The sequence below is a fragment of the Salvia hispanica genome, chromosome 6 (assembly GCF_023119035.1).
Source record: "Salvia hispanica cultivar TCC Black 2014 chromosome 6, UniMelb_Shisp_WGS_1.0, whole genome shotgun sequence".
Classification (NCBI taxonomy): Eukaryota; Viridiplantae; Streptophyta; class Magnoliopsida; order Lamiales; family Lamiaceae; genus Salvia; species Salvia hispanica.
Window position 1 is genome coordinate 11728723 of NC_062970.1, and position 17010 is coordinate 11745732.

The 17010-nt window shown below is 36.2% G+C and overlaps 1 protein-coding gene and 1 pseudogene across 2 annotated transcripts; one reads left to right on the forward strand and one right to left on the reverse strand.

Moving 5' to 3' along the window:
* The first annotated feature begins 552 nt into the window (after positions 1–552).
* LOC125197350 lies at positions 553–2012 on the forward strand (annotated as a pseudogene).
* A 1441-nt stretch (positions 2013–3453) lies between these two features.
* LOC125193608 (stress response protein NST1-like) lies at positions 3454–7966 on the reverse strand. 2 transcript variants are annotated; one of them, XM_048091440.1, is made up of 4 exons: positions 7851–7966; positions 6017–7708; positions 4518–5509; positions 3454–3761 (listed from the first exon to the last, which is right to left on the reverse strand). In XM_048091440.1, exons 2-4 carry the CDS (start codon positions 7505–7507, stop codon positions 3644–3646), a joined length of 2601 nt encoding a protein of 866 aa, XP_047947397.1. In that variant the 5' UTR covers positions 7508–7708; positions 7851–7966; the 3' UTR covers positions 3454–3643. The 2 variants fall into 2 exon arrangements, with proteins under 2 accessions (XP_047947397.1, XP_047947398.1); XM_048091441.1 differs by lacking the exon at positions 3454–3761 and adding an exon at positions 3802–4128.
* Between the last annotated feature and the right edge of the window lie 9044 nt (positions 7967–17010).

Consider the following 17010-nt stretch of genomic DNA (forward strand, 5'->3'; position numbering starts at 1 on the left):
TTTGGATTATCCCATTAAAGATGAAACGTTTGTTAAAATAGAAAGAACACTTCGTGTACTTTTTCATCTTTTTTACTTTATTTTCTAATCAGTAACTTACAAAACAATAATACATAAAAGTTCGTGGCGAAAAAATGTGTCTTTTGGGATGCGACTATCTCAAAAAGAAAAATAGTACTATATGCTTAAAGATGGAAAGGAGGAAATAATTTTTAACTTAAAATGCCAATTTTATAAATATTCTCAAAACTTTTCTTTTATGTATGTGTATAATTCTAAACATCAGCTTAATTTCTGCTCTTTCAGAGACGCGCACTCAGCTCCTTCCACCCTGGTTTTCCAATTGAAAAAGGTATCTGAATTTGTAGATTGATTCGTTTTCTGCTATTTTTGTTGGGTTGTGTGAAAGATTCTTTTTTTCAGGTACTGTTTATCAGATCCATTCACGGTTTATGATTCTGGGATTTTCCCTTTTTATATGTGTGGCGTATGGGAATTTAGGCTTCTTGAATTGAATAATTGTATGCGAAGACGGTTGAGTTGATGCTTTCTTGAAGTTTAGTTTGTAAAGTAGGTCTTGAGTCGAATGGATAGTAAAGGAGGTGTCTTGATGCAAAGGTATGAGTTTGGAAGTTGCTCGGGCAAGGTACCTTTGCGAAGGTCTACCACGCGAGAGATATCAACAACAGTGAAAGTGTGGCCATTAAAGTGATTGACAAAGAGAAGATTGTCAAGGTTGGGATGGTTGAACAGATCAAGAGAGAGATTTCTGTGATGAAACTTGTTAGGCATCCGAATGTTGTGCAGCTTTAAGAGGTTATGGCCACCAAGGGGAAGATCTATTTCGTAATGGAGTATGTAAGAGGAGGCGAGCTTTTCAACAAGGTGACAAAGGGGAAGATGAAAGAGGACGCTGCGAGGAAACTTTTTCAACAGCTGATCAATGCTGTTGATTTCTGCCATAGTAGGGGTGTTTATCACCGGGATCTGAAACCTGAGAACTTACTGCTGGATGAAAATGGGAACTTGAAAATCTCTGACTTTGGATTGAGTGCTCTAGTGGAAACAAGGCAACAAGACGGATTGCTTCACACAATGTGCGGAACACCTGCCTACGTTGCACCTGAGGTCATCAGCAGACGAGGATATAATGGTGCAAAGGCCGACATCTGGTCTTGTGGTGTGATCTTGTTTGTGTTGCTTCCGGTCATCTTCCATTCCAGGATTCAAACTTGATGGAGATGTACAGGAAAATTGGCAAGGCAGAGTTCAAGTCTCCGAACTGGATCCCACCTGATGCGCGTAGGCTGATTTCCAAGATTTTGTGTCCAAATCCGAACACAAGGATCTCCACATCCAAGATCATGGAGAATTCTTGGTTTCGTAAAGGTCTGAAATCAAGATCCTCGAAAAACGCCAACACGAAAGAAGCAATTCTTGATATAGACATGAAGAAGTCTGAACCCGTGAATCTGAATGCCTTTGAAATAATCTCCCTCTCAGCTGGCTTCGACCTCTCTGGCTTGTTCGAGGACGGTGAGCAGAAGAAAGAGATCAAGTTCACGTCCAACAAAACCGCCAAGATCATCACCTCGAAGCTAGAGGAAGTAGCCACGCGTCTGAAACTGAAGATGATGAAGAAGGATGGAGATCGAGGGAAGGGAGAAAAGGGGTGTTGTCCATTGATGCAGAGATCTATGAGGTTGCCCCGAACTTTCATTTAGTCGAGATGAAGAAGTCGAACGGAGATACATTGGAGTTTGAGAAGCTGGTAAAGAAAGAGATGAGGCCATCTCTGAAGGATATTGTTTGGACATGGCAAGGGGAGGAGCCTCCACCACCACACCAAACTGGGGAAATAGAGGAGTTTCAGACATGTCAAGTTTCAGAAGCCTAGGTTTTATTTTTGATGCTTGTATTTTGAATTCCATCTGATTGTTACACATTTGTATCTTTATTCTAATTTTCGGATCTCACATTGTTATATCTAGGGATGTCAATTCAACTCGAAACCCGTGGGCCGGCCCGAACAACCCGGTAATATGAGCGGGTTAGGGCTATAATTTTATTACCTGAATACAAAACGGGCTAAATGGGTTGGCCCGAATGGTTTGGCGGGTTAAACGGGTTGGCCCGAACGGGTTGCGGGTCGACCTGATGGGTTGTGAGTTTTAATTATAAAATACTATTAAGTTTTAGGGGTTTTTTATATTTTTGAATCCTCAATCTCATTCTACACAATCATTAGTCTTATTCAATCTTCATTCTACACTTTTTTCACTCGATCCCACAATATCAGCTTTCAAGTTCCATCTCAACTCATTATTGCACCGTCCCATCATCCGCCACTAGTGTCTTACCACTACCAAAGCCAAGATAAAATTAAGAACTAACCCATCAAAATCTTATATATTTATCATTTTAATAATGATTCATGTAAGATATGATTTTTAATTTTCATAAAGAATTAGTTACGAACAATGCCATAATAATGACACGAACACAAGCTTTAATTTATATTGTAGTTGATCAAGATGAAAGACTTCTTTTCAAGTATTATTGAAGAAAACTATGAAAATTTGAAGATTTTATATGATTTTAAACTAAAAAGAAAAAAGTATCTAAAATTAAAATCATTTTATAGAAGAAAATTTTGATACAAGAGATTATTTTCGAAAGCTTTTAGGCCCGAATAGCCCGATGGGTTAGCCCAAAATGCGACGGGTTAGGACTGAAAATTTATGACCCGAAAAATCTATAACACGAATGGCCCGCACCCAAATAGCCCGGCGACCCGAGTGGGCTGGCCCTAACCCGAACGGGTTAGCCCGATTGACATCCCTAGTTATATCTTATGGAGTTCATCTAGATTGAGATGGTTCATTTAATTTAGATATTTTTGCAATGTAAATCTCGTCAAGATCGAGCCAAAATTGGAAAAAAGAGTAACATAGGATCTTCTCAAGTAGAACTATAACCTTTGGTGATATATTTCACAACTAGACAATCAAAATTCAAACACCACCACGATCCCAATCCAAATATATTTCAAAATTCTATTACTAAGTATATACTGAAATTTTCTCACGATCCCTATACATATGAATCAAGGTGATCAAGCTTATCCCTCTCTCTAAAAAAAAAAAACATGCACTGAATTATTATAGGGATTACTCCCTCCGTATAAAGAAACAGGTCATATTTTTTTTTCATCCGTTCCACAGAAATAGAAATAGTTCATATCCATTTAGAATCTTTTATTCTCATCCTCTTTTACTTTATCATCTACTATACAATTTCAACTATTTTTTCTCCTTCTCTATTACTTTACCAATTACACATTAAAACTCGTGTCAACCCCTAAATGAACTATTTCTATGGTACGGAGAAAGTATATAACAAGAAAAGCATATAAATGGAATTAATTATACCTGGAAACGCGGCATGCATATATGATCACAAGTAATTTTCTAAAATTAAAATCTCCCTTGTATAGAAAAGAAGGAAGATACAATTGGAATCCTGTATTATATAGATCTCCAGAAAAGAGGCTATTTGCCTCTTCACAACAGGAGGAAATCGAGTCCACAAGAGGCTATTTGTCTTTCATTGTTTCCTTCTTTTTCTTTTTTTCCTTTCCTATCTACTCATATGACCAAAGAGACTGTACATCCGGTGGTGAGTAGAGGCCTCCGATGTGAGGCCTATTCATAGGAGAGCTTCCAACATTTTCTCGTGAACCTGCCACTGTCCATTCTTTTCTGCAAACACAAACACCACAGCAAAATGAGACATTGCTCATTCAAACCATTTTACAAACACCGTCCAATTTATACAAATGAATTTGACAAGAACCATTTTACAGCCCTAATCAGTTTCTGTTAGGAACTAGAATAGGTGGCTATGGCACACGAGACTGCAATATCCAATCTTAAATCATATTCAAAATGAGAATTCTTAACAAGACCAATCATAGCTGGGGATTTTTTTGTAGCCCATAGTACATCATGGACATGTCGAGTTCTCATGCACTCGACAACTACAATCGAGAGCACCAGTAGAGAAGTATCAACTCAATTCCAATCCTACTCCAACTTCCATCATGACTCTGACCTATGAAAGACATCCCTAAAAGAAAAGAGGTATAATTAGGAGGGCCAAATTCTCCAAATGAGCAGGCAAAAGAAGAATGTAGTCTTTGGCCAAATATACTTTTGATCACTAAAGAAGTACCCACTGTATAAAGTATTCCTAGAATAAGCTATTAACATTCCGACGAGTGTCTGATGCCGTAGTGTGGGCTAAAGAACAATTCCAAGCTAATGATCCAATTCAAATATACGAATAAACACACATTACTCCCAATATTAGACATGTGAAGTAAGAGACACATAGCAATATCTATTCAGATAATGTGTGGCACACATCCAGTAAATTTCTCTATAATTGACTATGCCATACCAGGAAACTGAAACCAAGAGAAAGGTATGCAATATAATTCAGCATATTATGCTTACCTAGTCCAACAACTAGAAGTAGACATGTCAAATTGATGGTTAGCAGGAGGTCCGCTAGTATTTCCATAAATTAGGCCATTCTGAACAATTTCCCCCATAGGCTTCATTGCCGCTTGATTATCAGAAGTTTGTCCAAATAAAGTTCTTGGCAACCACGGTCCATCAGAAATTCCAGGCCCAGATGTATTAATTGTTCCACCATTTTGAGAATTCCCAAATAGAACATGCTGGGGAGGATGAGGTCCGGAAGAGGCTTGTTCATCCTTCTTGAACAGTGAAGCCATTGTTTTATGTGGTACATGACGCATATTATCTTCCTTGTTCAACAAGTTCATCTCTGGATGCAAAAGCCAGTTGACAGGCCCACCAACCAAACCAAGACCATCCTGAACAAGAGGAGAGCTATTCCACATCTGCCAGGTGCCATTGCCATTTAAGCCATTAGAGCTATCCTCTGAAACACGTGACCGCGATAATGGAGACTCTATTGGCGATGGCTTGGTAACTTTGGAAGGTGCAGATTTAGTCTTCACCGCAGATGGTTTTTCCATTCCAGTATCGACAAAACCCAGATCCAGCTGAAAGCTATCGAGTGATTCAGAAACTGGTCCAAGCAAGGATATTGGATCTGGAACATAACAGGGGTCTTCAAAAACCTCTGTCTCCTCTAGCAGAAATTGATGTTGTTTATCTGCCCTTTTAGGTTGAATAGATTCGGAAGATAACGGAAGAACTGTACTGCTACTACTCGATTCAAAGGGAAATGATGGTAGACTAAATGGAGACTGCAGCCCAAAATCGATAGGATTGTCAACTGATTGTGTTGTGGAAGGGTTACCAGGAAAAGGGGTGTTCTGAACTTCTGCTTTATGATTCCCAGTTGGTCTGCTTATAACATTTGTGTTGGAGGGGGCACTAACAGGCGGTGAACGTGCAAATAGTTGCTGCCACGACTTTTTAGGGGCTGTACTTGGTTGGTGTTCAATGAGCACCTGTAGAAGAACCAATTGCATAAATGAGAATTTCATCTCAAACAATATGTCAACTAAATGATTAGACGCTGATAATGACTGCCTAACAATCTCTCTACAAGCTCACAATTTCAGTTTCCCATGTTGCATTTCAAACTACTCCCCCCGTCCCATAAAAATAGACATATCTATCTTTGGTAACCTTTTTTCTCTGTAGTGAGGTGGACCCCATTCTCCACTCGCGTTTTCTTACTATCTCTCACCTACTTTAACAGTTTCGCATTAAAACCCGTGTCATTTCAAGATGTGCTATTTTTATATGAGGGATAAGTATTAGACTAGGAACTGCAAATGAAATATCCCAGAACATCAAATAACTGATTAGTAGTAAAACTTTTGACAGATCATATATACTTTACAGAATGCAATTAGCGTTCAACAGCAGATCCCACCCATCAACTGAGCCCCCACCCCCCAAAAAAACACAGCAAACAAAAGAAAGAAAACATAACACGTGAAGCAACTTACCGGGCGGTTAGAACCCTTGTCATCTACATTTACAGTTGGTCTACCAGAAGCCTGGTCAGGCTGTGCCACTTCTTTTCTATATGCAACAGTTTGAGCATTTTCTAGCAATGGGCTTGGTTTCTGTTCTCTTGAAACAATTGGCATGTTCGTGTTCTTTCCAAAAAAACCACCCCCAGTAAATGCTCTAGAAGAAGATAAAAATGTGCCCCTCATGCGATCAAAATATCTTGTTCCAGCATTCCCTCGGTTATGATTGCCTGCAGCAGCACCCTTAAATCCATGCCCCAGTTCTGTACCATGAGCTTTCATACTTTCAGGTGTACTTCTCTGTTGGTCCCGTCTATCACTGTCACTCCTCTTGTTATTGTCACTTTCTTTGCCGACTCGCTTTTCCAACTCCTCAACATCTGAGTTGCTTTTACTTGATCCTCTGTCTTTCTCCTTCCTTCTTTCCTGGCGCTTTCTTTCAGATTCTTTTCTACTATCTCTTTCCTTAGCTCGGGGAGACCCCTTACTGCGATCTTTTTCAGCTTCCAGTTTCTCATCTCGTAATCTCCTCTGTTCTTCAACTAGCCTTGCGACCTCTTCGCGCTGCTTTCTTTCCTCCTCTTCCAGTAGTTCCCTCTCTAATCTAGCCTGCCTCTTCTCCTCAGCTTTTCTTCGAGCTTTCTCTCCTCTACTCTCCTGACCGTTCCCCCCATTTTCGCTTTGATTGTCCAGCATTCCTCTGCGTTCTGAATCAGATGATGTATCATCACCGGACGAACTAATCCTAAAAACCTTTCTCCAAATCCACATGATGCTCAGTAAAAAAGCAGTTAATATTTTGCAAGCAAAAAGAAAAACACGAGAATAAGATTTTTCTGCAAGACAATGATCATCATCCCCTCCAAATAAGCCACCACCAATGCCATTCCTCTTCCGATTGGACTTTCCGGCAAAAGGCCCAACAACCCAATTACCGTTCTCCAGCCAATCCTGCCCACATATCCACCCATTGTCTGACCAATTCTTCCCATTCAATATCTTCCCACCTTTGCCAACGAGATCCTTCAATATCCCTGAATTACCCATCCCTGGAGAGACAGGCAAATCCAGAACTGGCCTCTTAGAAATATGGCCACAATAAGAGCACATGAACTTGCTCCCACCAGGATTCTGATCCCGATACGCTGTCAAGCAATTCCTACACCTCCGGGTGGCAGTCTTCCTCAACTTCTGCCTTTCAATAGCCTCAAACCTTTTCCTTTCCCTAAGCCTATCATTCCTCCTGACCCTCCACGCTGACAACTGAGGCATGAGAACCTCATACCAGAAAAGTGTTACCAACAGCACTAACAAGCAAGCAAGCCTTGGCGACGTGATTTCAAATCGGAACGCAGGGGGCAAGAGCTGCGACAGAGCCCATAGCCCAATCAGTGGTATTACTAGCCATGGCAACATGGTAGCAATCCTCCGCGACCACTTCTGAATCACGCAAAGTATACACATTATCCTCCTCAACCCACGCCTCTCTTCCTTTCCCCAGTCTTCAACGCAATTAAAGAATATCAATCAATCAATCGCAACTTGAAATAATCCCCCAACTTCCCCAACCACTAACACAAAACCCTAGAAACTCAGAAATGCTTCAAATGCAACCGATTTCAGCAATTCCTCCAAACGCTAGCGACGCAATTTACGTGTAACCACCTAATTAAAAAATTAGCAGATAAACAATCATGTTTTCCAGAATTTCTATACCCTAAATGACACGAAACGAATAACAATCAATCAAAATTAAAAAAATCGAGAGAAAATCAACACAGCACGAGAAACGAACTACGGCGCGTACCAATGTTCCGGCCATCAGCAAAAAAAAAAGAGGTTGGCGGCGAACTTCTCAGGCGATGATTTGATGATTTTGGATGAGAGAGAAAATATTTGTCATAGAGATAAGAGAGAGAAACATTTTAGGGAAGGGAAAATACTCATCGTTTATATGCATGAGTCAGACCGGACATATTGAACCGGGTTATGAGAGGAGTGATTCTCTGCGCCCGAGTTTTTGCTTAACAAATTAAACATTGACTCACTTGCCTACTTAATTAGGAGTAAAATATTTCAAACTTAGGTTTTTATGAGTCTTCATTATTACCTCCAAATCTACAATCATTAATTATCACAAAATATAAATTCAGATTGGGTGAGTAAAATGCAAAATATGGTATATAATTTATAGAATAGGATGAGATTACCTTCGACTCTATAAATAATATACTGAATTCAGTCCATCTTAATTTCACCGGTAATAACATTTATTTAAGATTTAATGCACTAAATTAACAATTTTTATACATATATTGGACATTTTAGATATTTTATATTTAAAACAAATTTATAGTAATTAATTAAGTTAATACATTACAAATTTATCCTTTATTACTTATAATTTAAGAAAATTCAAATATATATAATGTAGGCATTTCAAACAATATTAAATGTAACGCCCCGCTTTTTTGAACCCTATTTTTTCGGATTATAAAATTTTGCATTAAATGCTTTTAATGCTATGGAGCATGTGGATTAATTGATGAGTGTTTTAATTGCATGATTTCTTTGTGACCTAATTGCGATTTGGAGTTAAGATTTATTTGAATAGTAAAAAATGTGGAAAATGTGACGTGGCTGTTGAATAGTCAAAGATGTGAAAAATATAACGTGGCCGTAGAAAGGTCAATGTGTTGAGAATATGAGGTGGAAGTAAAAATGGCGGATATTTGTGAAATGATTGTGTGAATTTTCAATGCGGGGTAATATATATATATTGGCGAATTATTTCCCAAGGGACGAGTGAGACTAAATAGGATTTTCATAAATATCCTACACATACTATTGGAATTTTCGACCCCTATTATTATTGGAGAAGGAATCCTATTTTTCTTGGATTTAATTATTTGCTTGGGATAATTATCCAAATTAAATCCAAAGTCCAATTATTCTCTAATTCCTCTATGGAATTTTCGAAACCACCTTATTGCATGGAGATTTTCGAAAATCTCCTATATATGGGAGAAGGAATTATCTTAATATATTATTTGATCCCTTATTTATTCTCTTCCATCAATAAATATAAATATTCTAGCATATCTTACCATATCTAAGAAGATCTTGTCATATCCTATTTAAATTAGGATTTTAATTTGATTCCTTGTGGAGGGATTCAAAAATCACGCCACTTTCCACTATTATTGGGAGATTTATTATTTTATTCTGCTCCGTGATATTTTACTCTACTCCGTGAAATATCAAATTAAATCATAGGCTAATTAAATAGCCTAAGATTTCGAAAATCCCCTTATTTCTCCCATAATTCACGCCAACTCCTCCCACATATCTTCCCAAATCTTTAATTTATTTAATTAAAGATATTATTATATCTTGCACTCTATAAATACGTGAGAACCTCTATACCTAAAACCATAAATCACGTCTCTCTCTCTCTCAAATCACGTCTCCCACTTCTTCCACTCCTTCTTCAACTTGTTTTCTATTTTATTCAAGATCTCTTCATTCTCTACAAAGAATTGAAGTTGAAACTCAAGAATTGTTGATGAATCAAGGCTATTACTTTGTTCTATCGTTCGTTCTATCAAGAAAAGGTATTTTTACATCAATCTTTTCTCATCTAACCGATTAATCGGTGTTCTTGAACCCTCATGCATATAGATCGAGTGAAAAGGGGAAACCAATTGATGAATGGGATGCATATGTGTGTATGTGAATCGTGTGTGTGTGTGTGCATGCCTCGGTGTGCGTGCATGTGTGTTGTGTGTGTGCGTGTGATGTGTGTTGTAAAACACTCACGCGTGACATATTTTGATGATAGATCTGGAGTTGTAGTGCGAATAAAGAGTGATGTGATAATCATGTCTTGATTTTGAATGGTGATATTAAAACGAATTGATGGGAAAAGGGAAACGTTGAGAACATGCATGATTTTCGAATCAATGTTTGAAACTGATTTGTGATACACATAATTTAAAGGTGATAACTCGCGTTCTCGGCGTGATACTAAGGGGAAGAGAATACTTGCGATCTAAGCCGTCGAGGTGGGCTTTTCTTTTAAAATAAGGACATCGTCCTAAATCTGTATTGATGAGAATGAGATTTGTGTTATCATGCTATGATTTGTTTTGTCGTGCCTATCCCTTGTGGCTATGCCACTATTGATTTAATCGAATTCGGATCCTTGTAGAGCCGCAAACTCTACTTGGGTTAGTGTACACCAATGTTAGACCGTGTGCCAGCGTACGGGTTGGCCGGTCTAGTGACCTGGATTGCGGCCGCATTCCTCGTCATGTAGAATGAGGATATGGTAAACGTCGATGTGAAATATGGTTGCGCGGCCGTGATATTTGAATAAAGGAAATATTTTGGTGTCTCGGGCCTTTCTAAAGATAAAACCCCGATGGACACTTGAAATAGCATGATAACTATTATTTTGATAAAACTGTTTTCGCCATAAGTCCACTGAGTATGTTTATAGTACTCAGCCCTGCATGTGTTTTCCCTATGTGCAGGTTGAGCGGCGACGAGCGGTTGGCGGTGTTGAGCAAGTAAATTGAATAATATGATCGTTTTGAAACTCCGAGTGTAGTTGTGTCTTCATACATAGCTTCACCCTTCTCTTGGTTGCTTCCGCTGAAACATGAAACTTATTATTATTTGGTTGAGTATGAACTTATCCCTTTTGGTTTAGACTATTGAGACATGATGTGTTTTGGATTATATTAAACCCTTGTCTTTTGGAGCATAAATTATGATATCTATTCATCATTGGTTTTCTTGATTAAGCCGTTGTTTTGTTGCTTAAATAGTTCATTAAAACCCTAGCCTATGATCTTTGTTGCATTTAAGTCCGCCTAGTCAACGATCGCCGTATTTATTATACCCTAGAAGGGCGGATCGTTACATTAAATTTCTTCCTCCATTGCATCAAAACTAAAATTTCTTCCATTACAAAAAAGGTCTATGGCTAATGGGATTTGCATATTTTTGGTATCTGTTAAAAAATATATTACCAGTGGTATTTGTAAAAAGCCTTAATTTTATTTGAGGTGCTTTTGCACTATTTTTAAAAAATTTAACCTTTTTAGTTTATGAGATATTAGGCTTTATATTTATTATTCTCTCTAATCACTTATTTCTCTTTTCACATTTTCTTCTCTTTCTCTTTATTTAATTTTTTGTTTCTCTCTCCCATTCTCCATTAATTTTAAACTAAATCAAGTTTGACAATAAATATTCAATACACACATCAAACTAAAAATAATAACAAAAGTTTTAACTATATAAATATAAAAAAATGAATTAAAATAAAAACTTAAAAATATTTTGACATAATCGTTTTGGCAAGATTTATTAGTATTTACATAAAAATATATTTTTTCAAAAATTTAATAGCAAGAATAATTACGAACATTAATGCATCTTAGATATTAGGTACCATAAATGTGCAAACTACATTGTCCATGGATATACACCCCTTTAGTGTTATACACAAAACAAATCACAGTCATATGATAGATGGATTGGATGGATATGATTTAAATCAACCGAGCTACGTTATTCGGCCATTTTTGCATATTATCAGGCAAAATCGGTATCACACAATAATGTGTAGCAGTTTCAAAACTGCAGTTCCGAGATTTCAGCGGGATTAATTTGAGCGGCGATTTCACAAACCACTCTTTCACTATCAACTCACTCTCTCTTCTCTCTCAGTTCTTTATGTGAAGCAAACCCTAACCTCCAAGCCGAAAAATAATATTTCACTGTCGATTCTCTCTTTGAAGATCTCTCTCAATCGGTTGAAACCCACTTCCCTCTAGTTGATAGTAGTTGATAGTCGTCAATCGTATAGTGGCCAAACCATTCATCGATTGTCTGATAAAAAACTTAGAAAAAGGTATTTTTTGCGACGGCATTTAGATTGTTCTGAATTGGGGAAACTATATTCGATTGCTTATTTACATTATTGGAATGCAGTTTTTGGTTTTTTCATTAATAATAATAAAATTGGTCCTATCAATTCTCCTTTTTTTTAATGATTTTCTTTGCTAAATAAATAATATAGCGTGTTTAATTGTTGATTTCATGTTTTTCACATAGCTTGTAAATTGGTCATCTAGATTCTTCATTACGGACAAATTTGTCCTCTAAACGGAGAAATTAGTACATTAAATTGTGAAAGTCATTCATTACGGGGTTTACAAATTTCATTTTTTTTCAAAACAAGTGAAAAAAAGAAGTGACTCAAGTAACATGGGACAGTGGGAGTATATTATATAGGAGTATATTAGAATGATAACTAGAATTAGGATGATAATCATATAACTCATTCTGGACCCACAATCTAAAAATATGTGAAAATTATCATTTTTAGATCAAAAAAAATATCATTTTTCAAATTTTATAAGGGTATTTTAGTTAAAGAATAGTTAAAAGGGGTGAATTCACGTGTATAACACCTTTTTTTTTTTTTAAGTTATCTTAAAACTTTAAATTTCAATAACTCTCAATTAAAATAATAATGTACAAAAAATATAATATCTCCATCTCATTCAAGATGTCCATCTTTCCTTTTTACATTGTCCCATTCAAGATGTCAACTTTTTATATTTGTAAATAAATTTCTCTCTTCTCGTTAAAATATTCAACTTTTTTTTTCTCTACTTGTTCCACCTAACAACTCCTCCTAAAATCTCATACTCAAGAATGTGTAGTGGGACGTGGGGGTGAGGGAGTATCAAATTAAAGATAATTTAACGAGGATTCTAACGAAATCCTTATTGCATGATACTATGTCAAAGGTAGAAAAATGATATTACAAGGTAGGTGTTAGGGTGGGTATACTAAAAAGTATGTTTCGAGCAATTCGCACGAATAGAATTTTGCTTGTATGCAATAAACTCTACAATCCACTTTTAACACGATTCAAGAAGAATTAATATTATTACATTGTGTTATATTTTTACATTAAAAGGTTATTTTGCATATTTAAATGTATAATAAACAAAATGAGTCGAAGTCTTTGTTTTAGTAGACCGGTTGTGGGCGAAGTTCACTTTAAGGTAACACGGTCAATTCTAAACAAAAGAAAACAATATTTCACAACCTTGATAGACTTTGACTACCTATCATGAAAGGTTGCAATGACAATTCGCATATTTCCAACCTTTAACGAAATAAGAAGATATTGGTGTAGTATAGTACTGAACGGATCAAACAGCAAGACAAGTCTTTATTATTGCTATTTACTAAAAGAAGAGGTATTGATAAACTACCATTTATTAATCAATATATTTAGCTTTGAGCATACGTATTGATTATGTCTTACTTTGATTTATCAAATGATGTGGGTTTTCGCAACCCCTAGAATCATGATTTTGGGTAGTGGTAATTACTATCTAACTGTGCTAAGATTGTTATTATGTTGAATCGCGCCCAGACGAGTCTGGTTTGATAATATCCTCGAGAGGAGTTTGAAATAGAGTTATTATTCAGAAACTGGTCAGTTCAAATTTATTTTATGAATAATAAATAAGAATTTCAAACTAAGTCCACTCTTGGAGTAAATAAGATATTAATTAATTAAGTCAATAACATACATTAATTAATTAATTAATTAATTAATATTTATATCTTAAGTGCCAGAAATAATTAATTGAGGAAATCCGGATTACTTATAATTTTAGATTTGGATAGGTAAGTCAATATTATTACTGTAGTGGCTATAATAATATTCTATTTGTACTTGAATTAAATTGGGATTCAATTTAGTTAAAAGCCAAATAGGTGTGGCTTGCATCCAAACCTCTATAGATCCCTGACTGAGACCGATATGTAACTTAACAAATAGGAGAATAAATGAGAGACATGGTGAACACACTTAGAAAAGTAGCCTATCTCTCTGCAATAGGCGACGCAATTCTATTCCCACTATGTGGGATTTTTGTCTCTTCTTTATTCAAGTCCTATATATTTTGATAAGATTACCCTACTTTGTTATAGAAATATAGTTCGGGAACCAGTCAGAATATATGTGGTCTAGTATTTAAGAACATGATGTGGAGAAGGCACAGGCAATCGACGATTCTTTGGAGAATCAAATCGGTATCCTTAAACCATAAAATTCATGTTTTGGGATTTATATTCTTTGAGTATAAATATTTGCGTTCTAGCATGCAATTATGTGTTTAACATTTGAATTGATTAATTCATTATCTTTCAAATATATCTTATGTCTGATTTATTTGTTTATGCAAGTCTTCCATGGTGCAAGGGGCACCAAACTCCAATAATTGATATCAGAATCAGTTATGCGGATTAATTTCATGTTATGCGAATTGCTTGAATACATGTTTTGATTCATGCGACGTTTTTCTACGATGGAATCTAATATGTTTTGATTCATGGCTTGGAGGTTAGGGTTTGCTTCACATAGAGAACTGAGAGAGAAGAGAGAGTGAGTTGATAGTGAAAGAGTGGTTTGTGAAATCGCCGCTCAAATTAATCCCGCTGAAATCTCGGAACTGCAGTTTTGAAACTGCTACACATTATTGTGTGATACCGATTTTGCCTGATAATATGCAAAAATGGCCGAATAACGTAGCTCGGTTGATTTAAATCATATCCATCCAATCCATCTATCATATGACTGTGATTTGTTTTGTGTATAACACTAAAGGGGTGTATATCCATGGACAATGTAGTTTGCACATTTATGGTACCTAATATCTAAGATGCATTAATGTTCGTAATTATTCTTGCTATTAAATTTTTGAAAAAATATATTTTTATGTAAATACTAATAAATCTTGCCAAAACGATTATGTCAAAATATTTTTAAGTTTTTATTTTAATTCATTTTTTTATATTTATATAGTTAAAACTTTTGTTATTATTTTTAGTTTGATGTGTGTATTGAATATTTATTGTCAAACTTGATTTAGTTTAAAATTAATGGAGAATGGGAGAGAGAAACAAAAAATTAAATAAAGAGAAAGAGAAGAAAATGTGAAAAGAGAAATAAGTGATTAGAGAGAATAATAAATATAAAGCCTAATATCTCATAAACTAAAAAGGTTAAATTTTTTAAAAATAGTGCAAAAGCACCTCAAATAAAATTAAGGCTTTTTACAAATACCACTGGTAATATATTTTTTAACAGATACCAAAAATATGCAAATCCCATTAGCCATAGACCTTTTTTGTAATGGAAGAAATTTTAGTTTTGATGCAATGGAGGAAGAAATTTAATGTAACGATCCGCCCTTCTAGGGTATAATAAATACGGCGATCGTTGACTAGGCGGACTTAAATGCAACAAAGATCATAGGCTAGGGTTTTAATGAACTATTTAAGCAACAAAACAACGGCTTAATCAAGAAAACCAATGATGAATAGATATCATAATTTATGCTCCAAAAGACAAGGGTTTAATATAATCCAAAACACATCATGTCTCAATAGTCTAAACCAAAAGGGATAAGTTCATACTCAACCAAATAATAATAAGTTTCATGTTTCAGCGGAAGCAACCAAGAGAAGGGTGAAGCTATGTATGAAGACACAACTACACTCGGAGTTTCAAAACGATCATATTATTCAATTTACTTGCTCAACACCGCCAACCGCTCGTCGCCGCTCAACCTGCACATAGGGAAAACACATGCAGGGCTGAGTACTATAAACATACTCAGTGGACTTATGGCGAAAACAGTTTTATCAAAATAATAGTTATCATGCTATTTCAAGTGTCCATCGGGGTTTTATCTTTAGAAAGGCCCGAGACACCAAAATATTTCCTTTATTCAAATATCACGGCCGCGCAACCATATTTCACATCGACGTTTACCATATCCTCATTCTACATGACGAGGAATGCGGCCGCAATCCAGGTCACTAGACCGGCCAACCCGTACGCTGGCACACGGTCTAACATTGGTGTACACTAACCCAAGTAGAGTTTGCGGCTCTACAAGGATCCGAATTCGATTAAATCAATAGTGGCATAGCCACAAGGGATAGGCACGACAAAACAAATCATAGCATGATAACACAAATCTCATTCTCATCAATACAGATTTAGGACGATGTCCTTATTTTAAAAGAAAAGCCCACCTCGGCGGCTTAGATCGCAAGTATTCTCTTCCCCTTAGTATCACGCCGAGAACGCGAGTTATCACCTTTAAATTATGTGTATCACAAATCAGTTTCAAACATTGATTCGAAAATCATGCATGTTCTCAACGTTTCCCTTTTCCCATCAATTCGTTTTAATATCACCATTCAAAATCAAGACATGATTATCACATCACTCTTTATTCGCACTACAACTCCAGATCTATCATCAAAATATGTCACGCGTGAGTGTTTTACAACACACATCACACGCACACACACAACACACATGCACGCACACCGAGGCATGCACACACACACACACGATTCACATACACACATATGCATCCCATTCATCAATTGGTTTCCCCTTTTCACTCGATCTATATGCATGAGGGTTCAAGAACACCGATTAATCGGTTAGATGAGAAAAGATTGATGTAAAAATACCTTTTCTTGATAGAACGAACGATAGAACAAAGTAATAGCCTTGATTCATCAACAATTCTTGAGTTTCAACTTCAATTCTTTGTAGAGAATGAAGAGATCTTGAATAAAATAGAAAACAAGTTGAAGAAGGAGTGGAAGAAGTGGGAGACGTGATTTGAGAGAGAGAGAGACGTGATTTATGGTTTTAGGTATAGAGGTTCTCACGTATTTATAGAGTGCAAGATATAATAATATCTTTAATTAAATAAATTAAAGATTTGGGAAGATATGTGGGAGGAGTTGGCGTGAATTATGGGAGAAATAAGGGGATTTTCGAAATCTTAGGCTATTTAATTAGCCTATGATTTAATTTGATATTTCACGGAGTAGAGTAAAAT